At 39.6% G+C, this 20,500-nt stretch overlaps 1 protein-coding gene across 3 annotated transcripts in view; it reads right to left on the bottom strand.

The window, feature by feature from the left end:
* Nucleotides 1-20,500, bottom strand: part of MIGA1 (mitoguardin 1) — a 1,154,615-nt gene that overhangs the window by 316,011 nt on the left and 818,104 nt on the right. For all 3 annotated transcript variants that reach the window (XM_044085862.1, XM_044085860.1, XM_044085861.1), the window contains one exon: nucleotides 13,346-13,446. In XM_044085862.1, coding sequence (XP_043941797.1) covers nucleotides 13,346-13,446 — 101 coding nt within the window. The remainder of the gene's footprint in view (nucleotides 1-13,345; nucleotides 13,447-20,500) is intronic.

Genomic DNA, 20,500 nt, shown 5'->3' with positions numbered 1-20,500 from the left:
CACCAGTTAGTAGACTAGTGTCCACATCTCTACATATATGTCATGGTACTATAAGAGGGATGGAAGCCATGTTGTCCATCAGTAAGGATTTCGTACATCATCAAGTATTTCACCTAGAGAACATAAGTTGGTGATTGGTCTGTAGTTTGAGGAAGCTATGGGAGTGGGAATCATGGGTACATGCAGTAAAAGAGGGTATTTAAAGCTACAGGGAACAGTCTTAGTGGTCAGAAATAAATTAACAGATGTATGCAACTGGTTTGCTCAGTATGTGGCTGCCTAACTATGCACAGTGTAAAACTGGGTATATAACTGCAGTCTCTCCTATCTAGGAGCCTTTATATATTCTTTATGTTTATAATCTTAAAACAGAGTTCATGATATTGTATGAATCTATGAAATAGAGGGGAAGTTGTTACAGGCTGAGTATTAGGAAAAATACTGAACTATCCATCTCTTCCCAATGAGGATGACTATTAACACATGACAAGAAAAAAATGCCAAACTATGCAAGACAGGAACTCCAATCCCCACCAATCCCTTTTTTTATGATAAAGGGTATGCAGTCACTTAGGCAATTAAGTGCCAACAGTAAGAAGCAACACACAGAGGTGCAAGGAAATTAACAGCAGCAGTATGTTTTCAATGGAGAGGTTGTTATTACAAAACATTATAATGCACAGGTTTAATCACCAGTAAAGCTGCAGAAATTTGACCATTTTTTTCTGAAATTATATCATTTCCATGTGCCAGCAAATGTAGTGAAACCAGAAAGCATGCACCAAAACTAATCCTTCTGCACGAGTAAATTTGTAAATTGTTCTGTTTTATTTACTGCACATGAATAAATGTAAGCAAAGCAATAGTAGAACTATATGCATCAGATGTCTAGAAACTTTAATCAAGAATAAAGCAGAACTGTTAACTTCAAATTAGGAAGAGGTGGATGGTGGGTGGTTGTCCTTACTAATAGTTGCTTTTCCCTCAAGGAGCTAATGTTATGAAAAGGTCCAAACACTACTGTATTCTTTACGGAAGGCCATTAACAATAAATTATAAAATGCAGGTAGAATCCTAGCAATTCTGGAAAATCCAGCAAAGCCATAACTGGGCAGGGTAAAGGGGGTGGCTGCCCCAGATATAAGCTTATGTGGACACAATCAGCAAGTGCTAATGAGGAGTGGGTACAGTACTGGCATTCATTTAAAAAGACAGGGATGATATCACATCTTTTTAAATGATTGTATTTAGTAGCTGTAACAAGGCTGGGTTATTCATTCCAGAGAGAGACTGTATGCAAGGTCCTTGCTACATTTACTAACACACTAAGCTACACTGCATTTAGTAACTCTATCAAGGAACCTGCATTAACACACTTTTTTGGTCCTCAACTTCAGGCTGGGGGGGGGGGGTACTAATTCTCAGGACAGCCCAGAGCATGAAGTAACCTAGTTACATTTGTTTCCTGGTTTTGGGATGATGGAGTAGCAAACAGAACCTCTCCAAGATGTTGAAACAGGTCCACTCTTGGGTTTCTCTACAGTACAGCAATTGCATGAAAAACTAATGTCTGCAGCTGCCAGTTGAGAGTCAGAAGGAACTACCTTCTTAAAATATCTAGTAGAACAGTTTGTTCCTCAGAAAAATATACAAATATCAGGTGAAGACAATGCAGCATTTTCCATTGACTCTTTAAATAATAGCTAATAAAAAGTGCCCCTTTTTACCAATATATCATTTTACTATTGGCTTGTCTGTGTTGTTCTGAAGAAGTCCTGCACTAAATGTTGTATATTATCTACTGCTCTCTTTTTTTACACCTATTTGAAAGGATAATTCCAGGTGGAATTGCAGAAAAATATAGGTTGTACTGTTTAGCTCCTGGAGTATGATTGCCTCTTTCCACAGATGGAAAATATGGTTTATCCCTTTCTTTAAGTACCACATCACTGTACAATAGTCCACCATGATTTGTAAACATCCCGTAAACATTCTGGCTGAAATTTGTCCAGAGAAAGCTAGCAGAGCCCTGTGAATTACTTTCAATTCTTGTAAACTGACATGAAGAGTTGTCTCCTGTAATGACCACTTGCTTTAAAGTGATATGTTGCTGAAACAGGTATCCCTGTGAATAATCTGAAGTGTTTTGTTATTAAACACTGGACTTCTGAGAGACAAAGGAGTAAAACTCCTACAGAGAAGTTTACTGTGTCTTTCCACCACAAGAGATTCATTCTCTATGTGGTGAGGAATAGAGATCAAGTCAAAATTCTGAATCGTCAGCTGACTGATATGTGCAGGAAAAACTGTGATCAGGACTGAACCTATAACTGTTAGTCAAGTTAGAGTTTTTATAATTTACTAGAACAGCAAACCAGCTCATTCGATGATGTGATAAATCAACAGGTCTCTTGTCTATTCCACTGCCATATAATTGCCTAGATAAGGAAAGATGGTAATGCATGCAAATACCAGAATTAAGTATATAAATACTCTAGAGGCTGTGGAGGGTACAAATGGCAGAACTGAAAAATTAAAATTGTGCTATGTCATCTGAAATTTAAGATATTTTTGTGAGAAAGCCTCACTGGGCTATGAAAACACAAGCATCTCCTCTGCCTAGAGTTATTACCATACCGAAAGATTTTTGCCATTACAAAACTGTTCATATTTTTTTTCAAGATTTTTGCACTCATGGTTGCTGACTATCAAGTTACTTCCTTCTCTCCACCCATTTATTACTGGTCATAGCCCAACAGGTGTGGAGTAAGGGCAGGTTGGTAAAAGGGCCATCATCCAAGCAGCCATAAAGGACAGATGACTTTTTTTCCCCTCTCAAATCCTTGCAGTAGCCTGAGTGACTGGAAACCCTACTATGTAGGTCTCTTTAGCATTTGGGTGTCCATGCATGTTCAGTATCTGCTACAGTGTGTATACTGCTTAGATGAATCCCATTCACGGCCTTTATGGTGCCCTTCCTAGACCTCTTCCTCCAATGGGTGTCATTCTCGTGGACCAAGCTGCTATTCCCCACACCACTGCCAGGATTAAGCAAGACAGCATTAGCCATTCACTTTCATTCTCCCTTCATTAGCTTTTCTAGTGACAGGGCTCCTAACTGATGCCAGATCATTTTGGTTAGATTCAGGATTCTACCTCCTCCTTTTGCACAGAGCTGATGTAAGAAAGCATTCAGATCTGATACAGTTTAAACTGATCAGATACCTGGACAACTTCTTGAAGTGTTGTCTTTTCTGAGAACAACACACAGTCTGGAATAAAAGTTTTGGCCTCTTTAATGTAAAGGTACCACATTTGCTGTTTTCTTTAAGAACTGATTCATAATACTCATTGCAACAAGTGAGGAAGAGTTTGTAAAACAAAATACATTTGTCATGTTTGAAGAAATTCACTTTTTTCCAACAAAATATTTTACTGAGAATTTTCAATCTGAGAAAGAGCCGTTCAAACACTATGTTTAGCATCACAAAACAACATTTAGCAAAACTATATTCACTAATTCAAGTACTTTATTTAAACTTATACATACTGCTTCCATCATAATGCATAACTACAAACGATGGTAAAAAATGGGTATTTTTCCCACAATCCTACATGCTAAGAGCTCTGTTTACCAAACCCCATCATTGTTAAATGAACCATGATGATATCAGAGTTTGTGATTAACAGATTCTTCTTTTAAGATGAACAAATTTTGGTTATTTTGGTTCTAATCTAAGGCACTTCATTCTGCTCAGTGACAAACTGTTCTACTCCTTATAATGCATGCCTTCTCTCTTAGTCAATTTTTTCTTACCAAGTGAAATTTGATTAGTGAAAAAATAGTTACTCATATTATGAACTTACACTCAGAAATATGATTAGATTTTATGTTTAGATTTTAAGAGACTTGCATGATTTCTTCATTAACAAATTATTTCTCCAGAAAACTATTTCAGAGCCTATTCTAGATCAATTTGATCTTATTACAGATTCAGGAAATGCGTCTGAATCAGCTGATGGCACTGGACATTTTAAGAAACTGATATGCTTTGTGAGGCTAGTTTGAATGGTGTAGCTATTTGAACGATCATAAAGTGTACATATTTGAATTCTGAAAATAATTTATATTTGTAAAAAGACTCCCAGAAGCCAATACAAACCACAGTTGTATAAGAAAACTCCCCATAACAGCAGATGTTAGTAAAATACTACAAGAAAATCTTAGCAAGGTTCAAGTTTTCATTCTGCGATTCCTTAAAACCTCTTGCAAAAGAGGATAATGAAATATATACAAATGACCCCTTATATTCCAGTTACATGGCAGTTTGGAATGCCCATTACTTTTTAAGTCTTTTAATGGAGAAATTCAGACCAATAAAGCCAAAACACAATAACAATGCATGTTTCCATCGTCTTACAACTGCATCACCAAAACATAAGGGAACTGCTTGTCTAACCTTTAGAAACACAACGTTGTTGTACCCAACTGATGTCAATAACCATTAAGGTGTCTGCAAAATAGCCCATTTAACAACTAAATAAAAGAGGAAACATGACACTTACCAAGCCAGTTAGTAAAAAATTACAAGAAAATCATAGCCAAGCTAGAGTTTTCAATGTGTGATTCCTTAAACCACCCTCACCAAGAATGATGCCACAATACAGAGACAAAGATATGGGGCCTAAAGCACCCCCATAGTGCCTTGCCTTTTTAAGCAAGGCTCAAAATGATAAACCTACCACCCTAAAAAAAAAAAAAAAAAAAAAACTAAGGGTATACTGCAATGCCAGAAGTCTAGTCAAAGAGCACGCCCTCAAAGCCCCTCCTCTCAGTAGGAGAACATCGATGTCGTCTGTGCTGTGACTGAAAACCTGGTCAAAGGCCCTGAGAGCACCCCAGCACTATTCATAAAGGATACCCACACCTCAGTTAGTGGGCAACGCACAAAGCATCGGAGACCATCGTTCATAAAATGCTAACAACTAAACACCATTCCCACCCACAAGAGGAGAGGAGAAAATATACCTGATCATCATCACAATGGGGGGAAAAAATGCCACACACTGGAAGTATATCCCATGGTGTGAGATCAGACCATAAATTAATCTCACTGAGATCCACATCCAGCCACAACCCGCCACGCTGAAACCCTTACAATACAAATTCCTTCACGACTACTCCAGGAATGGAATCAATGGATCCCTAATAAATAATAAAACCTTTCCACCAAAGGCAGGCGCCGGGGTTCGGTGGACCCCAGCCATAAACAAACTCTACAACAAGAGGAGAAAAGCTACTACATGACAGAGCAAAATCTGAGGAAACTAAACCACATAAGGCTGCTGTTTAATCTTAGCCTTACTACAGGATACGCACTCCAAAGAATGAAACAGTCACTGGCCATTGATGAGAGGGTAAGGCAGTTCAGCAGCCCTGACCTAGCAAAGCAAAGCGCACACACACCCCCCACTCGACTAGAAAGAAAAAGCTCAGCAGCTTAGATGTAAACCCATATGTCACAAGATGGGTTGCAACTGGCCAAAGGACAGAACCCACAGGGTTAGAGTTGCTGGTGCCATGTCAGAGTCCCTCAGGGGGCTCAGTCCTGGGCCCCTCTTTTTCGGCATTATTTTTTCTGAAGTGCAGGCAAACATAGGGGATTGTGGCTGACAAAATTTGCCAAACTGGGCCCAACCGACACTCTCCATCAGACACACACATCACAGAGATCCCAGAGGTCAAAATAGAATGGATAACTAAGAGCAGAGGCCTTTAAGCTAATGCCAAAAAATGTATAGTCATCACCTTTGGAAAAAAAAGGTAACTCCCCTAATTACCACATAGGTGGTATCCATTAAACACGAAGAAGTTATCAGGACCTGGGACCCAAAGTGACAGTAACCTCTCTTTTTGACATCACATTGCCAAAGTGGTTAGGAAGACCTCTTCTATTGCCCACCTGATCATGAAGGGATTCACATCCAGATCAGGAGAGGTCATTATTCTGTGTCACTGGACAGAGCACAGGCAAACTAATGGGTATAGTATTCTCATCCTAAGGGGTGGTGAAAGCCACACAAACTCTGGCTAGGCTTATAAATGCCCTAGGGCAGATAGCCTAGTATGAACCTATGAACCTATAAAACCTCTTGTAAAAGAGGATAATGGGATATATGCAAATGACCCCTTACAGGCATCAGGACAGGTGTTAACAGCAGATGTTGGAAAAAATCACCGATTCAGTACCTTAAACTACATGGGACATATCTTGTCATGGATCAGACGACCGTCCAGCTTCCAAAGCTTTTGGGCACTGTAGGGCATTAGGAGAGTGGTATACACACAAAGGTTAGACTGCCAAGTTTCAGAGCGTTGTCTCAGAGCAAGGGGGGTTAGAACCATATGCATGTCAATAAAAGAAAGGGATAACAATCCCCCCACACCCTAGCATAGAAAAACAATAAAAAGAAGTAAAGAAGGAAGGATGGGGGAAGCGGGTTGGTATTGCAACAGTGAGCTATCTGAAAACCTACTATTTTTGTAAGTTTACGTACACAAGTGTACTATCATCATTAGATCACTGTTGCAGTAGCCTGAGCTATACTGGATAAATACTAGATTTTAGAAAGAATGCCCTTGGAGAATAGTTCTGACAAAGTCTGTTCTGACTCATGATGAATCCATTTTGTAGTGCTTGGTAATCTGTGCACAGAAGACCAAGTTTCTGCCTCTAGAATATTTCTAGAGTCCACCCTTTTCTGTAACCCCCTAATCCTTAAACCCCAGCAGCTAAGGCCCTAGTAGAGCTGGCCCTGAATTACTAGATAAATATTTCTTTGCACTGTAACTTTACAATTTCCTAATGCATTTTTGGGTGGTGGCATCCTACACTTCTACTGTAAGTGAGAGAGATTATGCCATGAGGTATGCACATTTTACTCTAATTGTTCAAATAATTGGCTACTTATACCTACTTTTCAAGAGCCACTGTCTAGATTCTTGATGTCTGCAGGTTGACAGCTATGGTGTAAATTTATTTACTCTATATTTGTAAAAAGGAAAAGATTCACAATTATTAAAGATCCCCAAACACTGTGTTTATTTTTGACTAAAGGAAGCAGCTGCTTGGAATGACAGCAGCAGAGCTGCAGTGTTGGCCACTTTTCTAGGATCATACCAGGTGACCAAGAGTTCAAGGGACTTGGGAATCAGTTCTTTTGCTAATGTACTATCACAACTGCATGTGAGACCTAGCAAGGGAACACAATGCTGACTAGTTACAGGTGCTTTACATTTCAGTGCCAGCAACTAATAAACTTACACAAACAGAGACCTAAAATAACACAGTTCTGTCAAAAATGTATGAAATCGGCCAAGAAGGATAACTGATTGTACCCAGCACTCAGAACCATAAAATAACAGTTGCTCACAAGTCACAAAACTTTAGTATGTGGAAATAGAAAGGTAATCACTTCCACAATGCCTGCCAGAGTGGTGAAAATCATTCATGACGAATGCTTAGAAAATGTGAAAACACTTGCAGTTTTGTGTTACATCTTAGTATTCACAAAGTCAGTATAAATTTAGTAAAGAAGTGCATTGGACATCAAATATTCTAAAATATGCAAACACTCCTGCACCCCAGGAGTGGTTGACAGAGATACGGCAGCTGTATAAAGGGCAATTAAGACTAAATGTTTCAATAGCTGCGGATGCAGACAATGACTGGCCAGAAATTATTTGCATGAAGGCAGCACTTCAGACAAGAATGCAGCAGTGTAATGAATAATTTTCACAAGGAACAAGCTTCTAGAACAAAATGTGATTGATAATAATGTACAGTTTACTTCAGAGGAGTTTAAATCTTTCACAAAGTGAAATAGCATAAAGCATGTTAATTTTGCCCACCCCCATCACCATCAGCTGTTAAGAAATAATAAATATAGGTTAGCTACAGCTATTTGAAACTAGAGGCAAGACAGTAAGCCATAAGTCACACATGCAAACCATTGTTTCTCAAGACGTATTAATTCCATATGGCACACTGAAATGTAATACATGCAGCCAGAAAAATGCAGTACTAGCAACATCATTCATAAGCCAAAATCTGAGACCATGATTAAACGTCCTGGAAGATGATGCTCGAAGAACAGTACATAAATAATATGAACTCATGCTTGATAAACCTGAGACAAGCCTACTTACAGCACAGTAGGTGTTGGTACATAACTAAGATGTTGATACAGTGCAACTAGGACAATCGGCCTCAAGATCTGAATCTTTGCTGACACAGATGGTCAGATGGAAACTCTGGTCTGCTTAAAGATTTCTTAGCAACTGCTAATTAAGCTATAATGAAACATCAGACTATGAGGTTGTAGATGGAATGGATAATCATAAACAAACAAATGCCATGACAGATGACCCAGTGCATTTGTATGGTTAGATGACAGAATATAATAACTTTATATCAGCAGTGATGCTCAGCTGAGGCCTCCCAAGAGCAGACAGATATATATCAGAAGTCCAGAAGGGTCCATAGTGGAAAACTTTCCTGTGGTAGCAGAGTCAACAAACTTGCCAGCTGTGACCATGGCTCCTACTAAAACAGAACCTTAGAGAAATTACTGTGAGTGCTTGAGGAAACTCCATCTGAGTCTGAGATACTGCAGTTAAACTTTTAACATTCTATATATGTGTGGTATGAAGTACACAAGCCTCACCCTAGAACAGTAATTAAAGCAGAAAGAAGTGTAACATCCAAATGCTGCTATAACCAGGTTTATGTGAACACAGACCTGGGAGGACATAGGTTCATAGGTTGGTACTAGGCTATCAGCCCTAGGGCCTATACAAGCCTAGCCATAACAATTCCCTGACTATTTCTTCCCACACTATTTACTTCCCTGGACCCCTGTATAGCAGGGCAACTGACGTGATCCCTGGGGTGAATTTCCTTTCTCCCATCCAATCGTCAAGATTCCTTTTGAAGAGGGCCAAACAGGCACTCTGTTTGACATGTATGGGCAATCTATTCTATAGTCTGGGGAGTCTCTGGGTCAGGCACCTATCCCAGCATGTTTTGTTTATTGTGATGACAAGGTTTAGATCCCTAGAGCGTGTGGCTCTGAGGGACTGGGATTTCTTTAAGTGTAGCATGTCCAACAGGTCTGGGTTTGACATGGCCTTGTATGTTAAACAGAGATCGCCTCTGAGTAGACAATATGCGACAGAGTATAGCGGGAGTTTTGTAAGGTGGTCAGCGTAGGGCATCTGCTTTAGGCCTGTGATTCTTTTAGTGAGGTATTCCTGCAGCCTTTCCAGTTGTTGCAGATGTTTTGAGAGGTACATACCAAATGGGGCATTGTATTCTATAATGGGTCTAAGGAGGGATGAGTACAGTGGGACAATGACCTCCTTTTTTCTGGATGAAAAGTCCTTAGTGATGAGGTGTGCCACACAGAAGGATTTCCGGACTGTTGTGGTGATGTGGTTATTGTAGGTGAGACCACTGTCCACCTGTGTCCCTAAGTCTCTTATCACACTTTTGGTGTTTAGTGTACTGCCACCTATATGGTAATTCAAGGATACATGTTTTTTTTCCCAAAGGGGATAACTATACATTTCTTGGCATTGAGCTTGAGCCCATGGCTCTGGCACCAAGCATCTGTTTCTGTAAGGCCCTTTTGTAGAGTATCCACATCATTTGGGGATTCAATAATGGCTCCCAGTTTACAGTCATCTGCGAACTTTGTTAGCCAGAGCTCTTAGTGTTGGCCTGTACTTCAGAGAAGTAGATGCCAAACAAGAGCAGTCCCAGGACTGAACCCTGAGGTACTCCACTTGTCACTTGTCTGGAACTGGATTTGGAGTCAGCTACTTTTACAGTGTGGGTTCTATCAGTAAGCCAGTTAGCAACCCATTAGGTGACGTAGGGATTAATGCCCAGCTTAGTAAGTTTATCTATGATTCCAGAGTGGGGGATGGTGTCAAAGGCCTTGGCAAGGTCTAGATAGGCTGTGTGGACCACCTTACCCTTGTCCATGGCTCTGGAGACTGATATGAAGAAGTCAATCAGGTTCAGGAGACAAGATCAGCCCTTCACGAACCCAAACTGGGTGGGGTCCAGTGTCTGAAGGTTGCCAATGTCTTTGTTTACAAGTTCCATGATAATACGCTCCATGGCCTTGCAGATAAGGCTTGTCAGACTGATGGGATGGTAGTTTCTGGGATCCAAGGTGGATCCCCCCTTGTGGAGTGGGATAACTGTAGCTCTGCGCCACTCAGTGGGCACAAAACCTGAGGTGAGGCTATGATTAAACATGACACTTAGGTGAGGTGCCAGTTCATATTGTAGTTCATGTAGTACACAGCCCGAGATGTCATCTGGTCCCATGGATGCTGTATTCTTAGCTTTGGAGAGTGCGTTTTTTACCTGTGTGGACGTTATTACCGGAATTTGGCAATCTTCCGTTATTGAGATGGGTCCTTTAGGGGGTGAGAGGGGGGTGAAGTTGGCACTGAATCGATCTGCCAGGATACTGGCAATATCCTTGGGGATGAGTATATTTAATACCATTCTGTTTTAGCTCAGAGCGGACCTGAGCATTGCCATTTAGATTCTTGACATAGTTATAGAATGCCTTGTGGTTGTCTTTGGAATCTTTGGCAATTTTATTTTCGTAACTAGCTTTGGAGGATTTTATGAGGGATCTCAGTTTCTTACTGAGGCTGGTAAAGGAGTTTTTTGCATCCTGGGATTTTCCTCTTTTCTGCAACAGTTTCTTCCTTTTGTTGTAAAGTTTGTTTATGGCAGGGGACCACCAGATTGGCTTCCTTTTTTTGGATGACAGCATCTTGGTTCTATTTGGGATGGCACGATTCATGCATGAGTGGATGTGCTCGTACAGTGCCTTAGTGTAGGATTCAGCAGTTGAACTTTCAGTTCCCGTCTGCATGAGTGTCATGAAGTTTGTCACTTCTGACTTGAGTAGCATGAAGTTGGCTTTGGAGAAGTTTTTTATGGAGGTTTCCTTACTGGGGGGTGGGATGTGGATGTTAAGGGTGATTAGCTTATGGTCAGACCTGCTTCTTCCAGTGGCTCTTGAAATGGTAAAGTAACAATTTATTCATTTGTTTATTCTTTGTTAACCAGGTTAGTCTCACCAGGTTAGTATCCTGTTTTCAGGGAAGATCTGAGATAGAATTTATACTACTAGGGGAAATTTGGCCAGGACATAGGGACTTCCACTACTTTTTGATAGCTACTGTGGGACCTTTATATCCACCTGAGTTATGACGAACTCAAGCAGATGGGGCCTCAGTTTAACATCTCATCTGAAAGATGTTCAGAACCCTGGAACTTCTTATCTGTAATGCATGGTGCATGACAACCCAAGTCAAACATAGAGTTTCTTGCAGATGTTTGTCTTTTATTAAACATGGAAACCACAAAGAATAAATAAACACTTAATGCCTCTGACTCCACCAGGAAGACACCAACAAGCGGAACGGAAAAATCACTGTTTTAATACAAAAACTTCACAGTATTAAGTGCTTTCATCCACTAAAATGACAAAGTCCACGTTTTAGTGCATGAAAGTGCTTAATACTGTGAAGTTGATTAAACGCTTCACTTATTTTATTAAACATGGAAAGGACAATTTGGAGTAGTATTCCATGATTTGTCCTCTACAAACAGGTACAAAACTGGTTAGACCTATTATTAAAAATTGCTATTTGTTTCTTGTTATATTACAGAAGTTATTTTAAAACTCAGTACAGAATTATTTCCAAGTCACTTTCATAAACATTGCTGTACACCTAAGACTTCTACACCCAACACTATCCAAATGTTTTGATACCAATGTCCATCACTTCAGTTACTGCAACTGAATATCTACTGCCATTCCAAAAATCACCTCTCCACCTCTGAAGGTCCCTTATCCCTTCTTATTACCTAACAAACAACAGAATTCAATGGCATCAATACAGAGACAGGGAAAGAAGATGTCCTTCTTTAATCTCATGCTCGCTGCATTACACCTACCTAATGTTTTCATCAGAAGTTACTTACTAGTTTCAGGCTCAATAATGCCCCATTCAGAACTCAAATGGTTATGTTTTTATAGTTAGCTGTCATAGCAGCAAACAAGTAAATAACTCAGCCTACATAAAGTATGGCAGAGTATTTTCTTTTATCGTGTTTTATTTTTCTTCTCCTAAATAGCCTATATGTCAATGTCAATCTCTTTTTCATTGATATGGTGCACTATGTAGTAAGTTCTTTCTTAAAAAACTCAGACAATATGGGTAGAGTTTGTGGGAAGGAGATTACGAACATGAAGGACGTAGCCTATTAGGGCTTAGAACCTCAGCCAATAGTCTACACTTTCAGCCATTGCTAACTACCCAAAATTCCCAGACACTACAAATGTTTGTCTTTATAGCCTTTTCCCCGCATTGCCTGATGATCACCATCCCTCCATCTCAACCAATTGATTTGCCCTTCAGCCAGTGCAAGAGCTGACTGAGAGGGGTCACCATTTAGGCCCCCATCAAGGTTTTTTTCTTATTTTAGCCCCAACTCCACAGTGCATGCCCAGTAACACACTTTACAACTGTGCATTTAGAAAGTGTCCATGAATGTGTGTGACTCAATTCTGCAAGTAAAATAATCCCTCAAGGCCATGCCCCAGCAGCCAGCACTCACTTGTGGTCTATGGTTCATAGGTGTTTACTAGATATGTGGTCCAGGAGAACACCGAGGCTCGAAGAAAACAAACCCTAGACTACATGAAGCAGCTTGTTAACAGGTCACAGCTTAAATCCTCTGGGTTAACTGCCAGACTACCAGTCTTTACTCATAGGACCTCACAGCCTGGGCACACACACCGTCTTCCCACATAAAGGTGAGCCAGAAATGTTATGTGTCACCTCCAACCACCCCCTTACCACTCCAACAGTTTCATACCATTTTTTCCAGTTAAAACCTCACTATCATGAACTCATGCTGCTTGTTATCTTGACACCCTTTACATTTATGTAGATTATGAATTATTCTACATTCAGCAAATTTCATATTTTTTTTTTCTTTACAAAAAAGTAGTATTACCCAGCTGCCACATGTCCATGATATAGGCCACACCAATAAGTTTCACTATCAACATTCCAGTCTTTTTTTTTTTTTTTTACTTATAAAGCACTTACTTTGTCAAACAGTGAGAGAAAGACCAAAAGGAAAAAAAGCCAGTGAATATGCCAGTGTGTGTGTATGTGGGAGGTAGTAGCAGAGACCGAGGCAAGCATGAAATACAGTACACATGTTTATCATCACCTTACCTCACCAGCTGAAACGAAGGAATCTGATGACGCAATGCTCAATGTATCCCGTAAACAGAAGTCTTCTGTATCATCCTTCACTGTGACATCTGTATCTCTGTCTTTCAAAAACAAACAAATTTAACATGACTTTTGATTCCACCACATCTGTGAGATACAATTCCATGAGTGTAAACACCAGCTGCCCCACAGACATGAGTACTGTGTCAACATGCTAGTGTTACCGCCAGATCTCTAAGGCTACATATTGCTCCCAGACAGTGCAGACAACATCAAACACTCTATCATGTAACAGAATATTCTACCCACCACAACAGACTACAATAATACAAAGTTCTACCAAGAATGAAGATGAAACTGCCTCAGTGCCTCTGTCTCTGTGTACTTCTAAATCCTGGTCAACCAAACAGGAGCCCTAATTCCTCTGTCCCAGTAATCATTTTCAATGCATTCTTAGTAAGAATCAAATACTAGTATATTAAGGTAACTACATATTAATTCAGCACTTACATTAAATGGCATCTAAAGTCTTTTTTTAATTAAAGAAATTAATAAGAATTAAAGGTACTTATACTAATGAAACAAGATGAACATACATAGACTACTTTAAAATATTGCATAACTAAGAATTTCCAATCCCACTTATATGAATACCGAAAACAAAAAACTGCAGCTTCTTTCAACACCCCATTTTGGCATCTCCTATGACACAACTGATCGTTCCTTATACCAGTTCCATGTGAAGTGTAAGTGATATAGGTTATGGTCCTCCAGTAATTAACTGCACAGATTCCTGCTAAAAGTTCTTTACAGGGCTAAAATAATTCTGTCACATCTTTATGCCAAGCAACAGCTTTTTATTTTCCTATTGTTTATCAATCACTTTTTTTATGATCAAAAATTATTCCACAAGTTGGACAGATCAGCACATAATATACTCAAGCCCACTTTGCTAAACAGCCTTTGTTTCTGAAGTCCAAATGTAGAAATCCCACAACTTGCCATCTTAAGTTATGACATAATAATGAAGTCTCCTGTATGGCAGTAGTGATTGTATATTCTCTTGCTAGAACCTACTTTGAAAGATGGAGTTCCTTGGTTGGAATATATATTACAAAATTATTTATTTTCTGCAGCTCACCACTTCGTCGGCCTTGGTGGTGCAGCAGTTTGGATTGTCGCCTCACAGCAAGAGGTTCTCCAGATCGATTCTTGGCTAGAGTGCCTTTTGTGTGAAGTCTTCATGTCCTCCCTGCATTAGAATGAGTTTTAAAGACATGCAGTAGGTGTGTGTGTCTTCTGTGAAGGTTGGACACCGGGGTGGTGACTCGACACTGCCAATCAATCTGCGGACTGATGATCTACTATGGCGACTCCTAACGGGAGAAGCAGTTTACTATGGCTGACAACTTTACTGACATTAAACAAATATATGCTGTTATTTTTCAAAGATGGCAGACTAGAAGATATGATAATATGATGTCAGCAGATGTAAAAATTTAATAATTTTACTTGTGGACAGCTGTCCTAGAAAAATACTAAAAAAGGTGACAGCCAACTAAAAATACTGTTTAGGACACCACAAAGCAAACCAAGCAAATTGTCTAGTTCAGCAGTGGAAGCTGCTACATAACTGAATAAGGATAAGAGAAAAAATATATATTTGTATATACACACACACACACACACACACACACACACACACACACACACACACACTTTCCTATAAGTCACAAAAAAAACTGTGATTGTATTCTGATTTGCTGATATTTTTTTTTCTAAAAGAAAGAAAGAAAAACTACAAAAGAAAAAACAAAGAAAGAGCCCACAAAAAGGCAGGCATAAAGTAGTTGAACATTAAATAGGTAACATAATAAAGACTATGTAATGCATATTTTAACAGCCTGAATGACCACCAAGAAAAGACTATAATTACATTAAACCAAAGTACAAAATAAAGGTGAATTACCTAACAAAACAAATACAATTAACTATTTATTGTATATATTGTGCTATAAATTATTAATATAAACATGTTTCACAAGCAGAAATAAAAGAATCACCTAATGCACAACACAAACCAGTACAAAACCATTAACAATGCAAAATGTAGCACAAAGGACAGAGAAACAAAATCAACATAAACCATAAATAGGTGTGTACATGGCCAATGACCCTGGAGCCTTTACAAGCCTAGCCCATAGAAGTGCCCTGGCATCATGCCGCCATTACTTCCCGCTGCATCTATTAAGTAGAGCCACTGGAGTGATCCCCGGGGTGAACTTTCTATTTCCCATCCACTCATCAAGTTTTTTCTTGAAAAGGGCCAGTAAGGTGCTCTGCTTGACATGTATGGGAAGTCTGTTCCAGAGCATGGGCAGTCTCTGGGTTATGAACCTATCCCTCCAGCATGTTCTGTTGATTGTAATAATGAGGTTGAGGTCCCTGGAGCATGTGGTGCGGAGCGATTGGGATTTCTTTAGATGCAGCATTTCTAACAGGGCTAGGTCAGACATGGCTTTGTAAGTCAAGCAGAGATTGCCTCTTAATAGACGATATGAGACAGAGAAAAGCTGGAGTTTTTTGAGTCTGTCCATGTAGGGCATATGTTTAAGGCCTAGGATCCTCTTCCTGAGGTACTTTTGTGGCCTTTCCAGCTGTTGCAGGTGTTTAGTAAGGTACATGCCAAATGGGGGATTACACTTGATGATTGGTTTAATGAGGGAAGAGTAGAAAGAGATGATGACCTCTTTCTTCCTGGATGCAAAACCCTTGGTAATGAGATGTGCCACATAGAAGGACCACAGTGGCAATGTGGTGGTCAAAGGAGAGGCTGCTGCCAACCTGTGTCCCCAGATCTCTTATAATGCCTTCAGTGTTCAGTGGGCTACCATCAATGTGATAATTAGTGGAAACTGAGTTTTTCCCAAAGGGAATGATGACGCATTTTTTGGCATTAAGCTTAAGGCCATGGTTTCAACACCAGTCGTTGGTCTCAGTGAGGCCTTTCTGTAGGATGTCTACATCACTTGGGGAGTTAATAATGGCTCCCAGCTTGCAATCATCATACAAACACTAACACACAATACGCAGCTACACACACACACACACACACACACACACACACACACACACACACACACACACACACACACACACACACACACACACAACGAGCCATATAAACCACAGTATAGGAACTACAATAATAAACAAAAACAGTTGGAATGCATTCACAAACACACACACATATATATATATATATATATATATATATATATATATATATATATAAAATCTTCATAAAACATACAATTTAATTATACTTTATATTTATACATACCTATACTAAACCAATGAAGATGTCGCCCTTGCCAACTACTACATCCGTACAAACTAAATTAATAAATCAATAAATAAAACAATATAAATGCATATACACAATTTTTTTAAAGATACTAATGAAAATTCCAACAAAACAAATAATAAATAAATAAATAATAATAATAATAATAATAAATAAATAAATAAATAATAATAATAATAAATAAATAAATAATAATAATAATAAAACTAACAAAAATAAACTAACAGCCAGAAAAGTGAAGTAAAAAATAACTGAGGTGTCAAGAAAATGACTCTTTCTATAAAAACCCAAGCCACAAAAGACACCTCTAAAAACAGCTATAAAAGCAAAGGATCCAGCACCAACCACACTGTTTTGCCTCAAAACCAATAGGATCTACAGCCAAAGTTGTGAAAAAATTAAATTAGAAAATACCTAAAAAAAGGATAAAATAACATTAATTAAAAAAAAACTGGGTGAAACAACCCTACCCAATGGTAGCCATGACAAGCCAACTCTTCAACAAACCAAAGACAAAAAATAAAAAGACTTTTGAAAAAGCTAAATTATGTTGCCTCACCGCTACCACTCCTGAAAACTAACTACTGTACCAGTAAGGCCCCCCACAAAGAAAATAAAATAGATAACACCATGATCAACTAAAATCAATAAAAACAGTATTGTATACAAAAAATACACATACAAACTGTATACATGGAATATATGGGGACATAGGGTGTAATAAATGAAAGATTACGGTTACAAGTGGGTTTTGCCACCAAGTGTATATACGCTGTCTTCAGCATTTAAACTAACAACTTACCATACCGGCAGCCCGCCGTAGACCCTGATATTGCCATCAGCAACATCATTTCTGCTGTTTTATCTGTGGAATCCCCTAACTGCACGCATTACAGTTAATGTGAAACGAACAGCAAACTAGTATTACATTGTAATTATCTGTAGCTATGTTGCGTTCAGCTTGTCTAAATTACTGAATCTTGGCTGCATCTCTGGTTTTAAGTTGGATTTTACAAACTTTCAAAGAAAAGCTCTGCTAATGTGTCTTCTAGTTGCATCAGAAGCTAGGTCCTGCTGTCCGTTATCATTGTGTTCTGTACAAGACTTAGAGTCTCACATATTTTGGATGTACTTACATATGCCATGGTTTAATTTGTGTTATTAGTTGCCATAATGTTACCAAATTTATAATGCTACATAGGTGAATCTTGTGCATAATGTACTGTCCTGTAACCATTCTGCTGATCTACTCTGCTGTTCTCACAATCTGTTATAGACTATCTTACCCTGAACCACCATACTCTCACTCACTCTCTCACCCACTAACACCTCTGTTCCCTCTCCCTTGCCCTGCTCCACTCACTCGTCTTACTCCTCTCATATGCACCTCTCGCCCTCTCTCCCACTCCCTGTACAAGCCTTACTGATATCTAATCCTATGTCACCCTGCCTACAACTGTGACCCTATAGCACAAGAAGATAATACCTACCTTCCTTTCTGCTTTTATTTCAGCTCACACAATCTAATTTTTTCAAGCCCCTCTTTCCAAGACACCACAAAAGATGGTCTGTAGTGTTACCATCTCCACCCAGGAGCGAGGATTCACTGTTTTGTTTTCCACAAGTAAACCCTTTAATTTGCACCACCATAAGTACATGTAAGCAAGCTCTAGTAGCCTTGTCAACATTAAAATATATGATGTATGCCATTTCTGTTTGAGTGTTTCCCGCTAATGTGCACACTTGCAGGGAGAACAATTCCGTCTCTTGCCCACCTGTTCCACCTGTATTTTACCACTACGTGGCAGTAGAACTCCACAACTCCCTTCCTACCAGCCAACCATCCCACCCAGCCACTGTCCCCTGCCGCTCTGCTTCTTCCCTCTGATCCTAAATCAATCAGACAGCTCCTCTCCCTAATCTAGCAGTCCGAAGTCCAGGCCAATAACCAGTCACTCAAACTACTACATACAGACTGAAAGTTTTCATCTCCTGCTAAAAGTATAAGCATATCACATACAACAGACAAAACCTGCTACCTACACTGGTACAATCATTCACTGATAGTTTTTCGCTCACCTCTGCTGGGGTTCTACCTGCTCCGTTTGTCCTGCAGGCTCACTCCGCTCCCCTACACTGCCCCCAATTCTCACCTGCCTCCACTACCTGTACATTTATTCATCCCCAACCCCTCCCACAATTAATATCATCCAATCACTCAATGCCCCACCCACCACATACACACCAATTTTATAAACCTCACTCAACCTTAACAATGCCTCCTACCTCATCACACCTACTACACCTAACAGCCCTACTAACCTTCCTCACTTGTCTTCCTTTTCTTACACAACTCCCTAACCCTACCATACCCCACCTTCACATTCTACAGCCACTTCCCTACTTACTTCCACACCATCCTTCAGTTCCCATAACTCATGACCACCACTCTTCTAACCCAACCATACTATTCAAGCACAAAATCCTACCTATCTCACACTCTCCTAACTCAACCCTCCAGCCTCATCCCAAAAAGTTCACCCCTTTCCACCGCTCAAACTCTCCATCTGTAATAAACTACCCAATTTTCATTCTCCACCAAGTTTCCCTCTTACTCTCTGGCGACATCCATTCCAATCCCAGGCCCACTTCCACCACACAAACCACAAACTCCCCTCCCACACATCCTCAAACTCTCAAATCTGTTCACCTCACTACATTCAACACCCAAAGTCTTCAAAACAAAATCCATAACCTCCATGCCGGACTCTCCCACAATCACCCTGACAAAGTAGCCATCTCAGAGACCTGGCTTAAACCCTCCATAAAAGACAATGAAATTCTCCCACCTGGCTACCTAATGATTTGCAATGACAGACTTAACAAGAAAGGTGGAAGCATAGCTATTACCTACTCCTCTACCCATACAGTTACCCCATACTCCAATCATATCCCAAACTTTGCCAATGCTGAAATAACTATAGCTCTACTAAAAATCAGTGATCACAAGTCCATATATATAGTCACCTTCTATATGTCCTCAGGCAATAATATCCCAATACTAGAAGATAGCCTCTCCTGGCTTTCCTCCAACATTAAAAATAAAACGTATATCCTAGGTGACATGAACATTAACTGGGCCAATATAAATTCTCAAACCCCATCTCAGACAATCAAACTCATCCACTTCACCCAACTCATAAACTCTCCCACCAGACCTAAGAAATATGGGACCTCTGGCACCATCATTGACTGGATCTTAACATCCCATCCCAATCTCATTTCAACTGATGGAATTCTTCCAGACCCTCTCAGTGACCACCTACCAGCCTTTGCCGACTATCACCCATCTCCTCTTCAAAAGCAACACCATTATGTCCAAACTTGGAAACTCTCCCACTTCAACCCTCAAACATTTTCCAAATATCTAAAACTTACTGACTGGACCCCCCTAAGTACCCTGCCCCTCAATACTGCCACTATATACTTCAATAAAACCTTCTTAAACCTACTCAACAACCACACTCCTCTAAGAAGCAAGCATGTCAAAGCTAAACCCACTGCCTGGCTATCAAAAGAAACTAAACTAATTATGCTCCAAAGAGACAAAAAATGGAAGCAATACAAAAGAAACAGAAAAGCTAACACCTTACTTAAATTCAAACAACTCCGAAACACCATAAAAAAAAGAAACAAATAACTAGAGACCGCAAATCATATTACGGCAAACTTCAATCCAAGCACTCAACCAACCAGAGAAAATTGTGGGGCACAATCTCCTCTTTTCT

The sequence above is a fragment of the Protopterus annectens genome, chromosome 10.part0, assembly GCF_019279795.1.
Source record: "Protopterus annectens isolate FY-2018-M chromosome 10.part0, PAN1.0, whole genome shotgun sequence".
Classification (NCBI taxonomy): domain Eukaryota; kingdom Metazoa; phylum Chordata; order Ceratodontiformes; family Protopteridae; genus Protopterus; species Protopterus annectens.
Note: the sequence above shows the minus strand (reverse complement) of the source record. Positions and strands in the feature narration are given on the sequence as shown.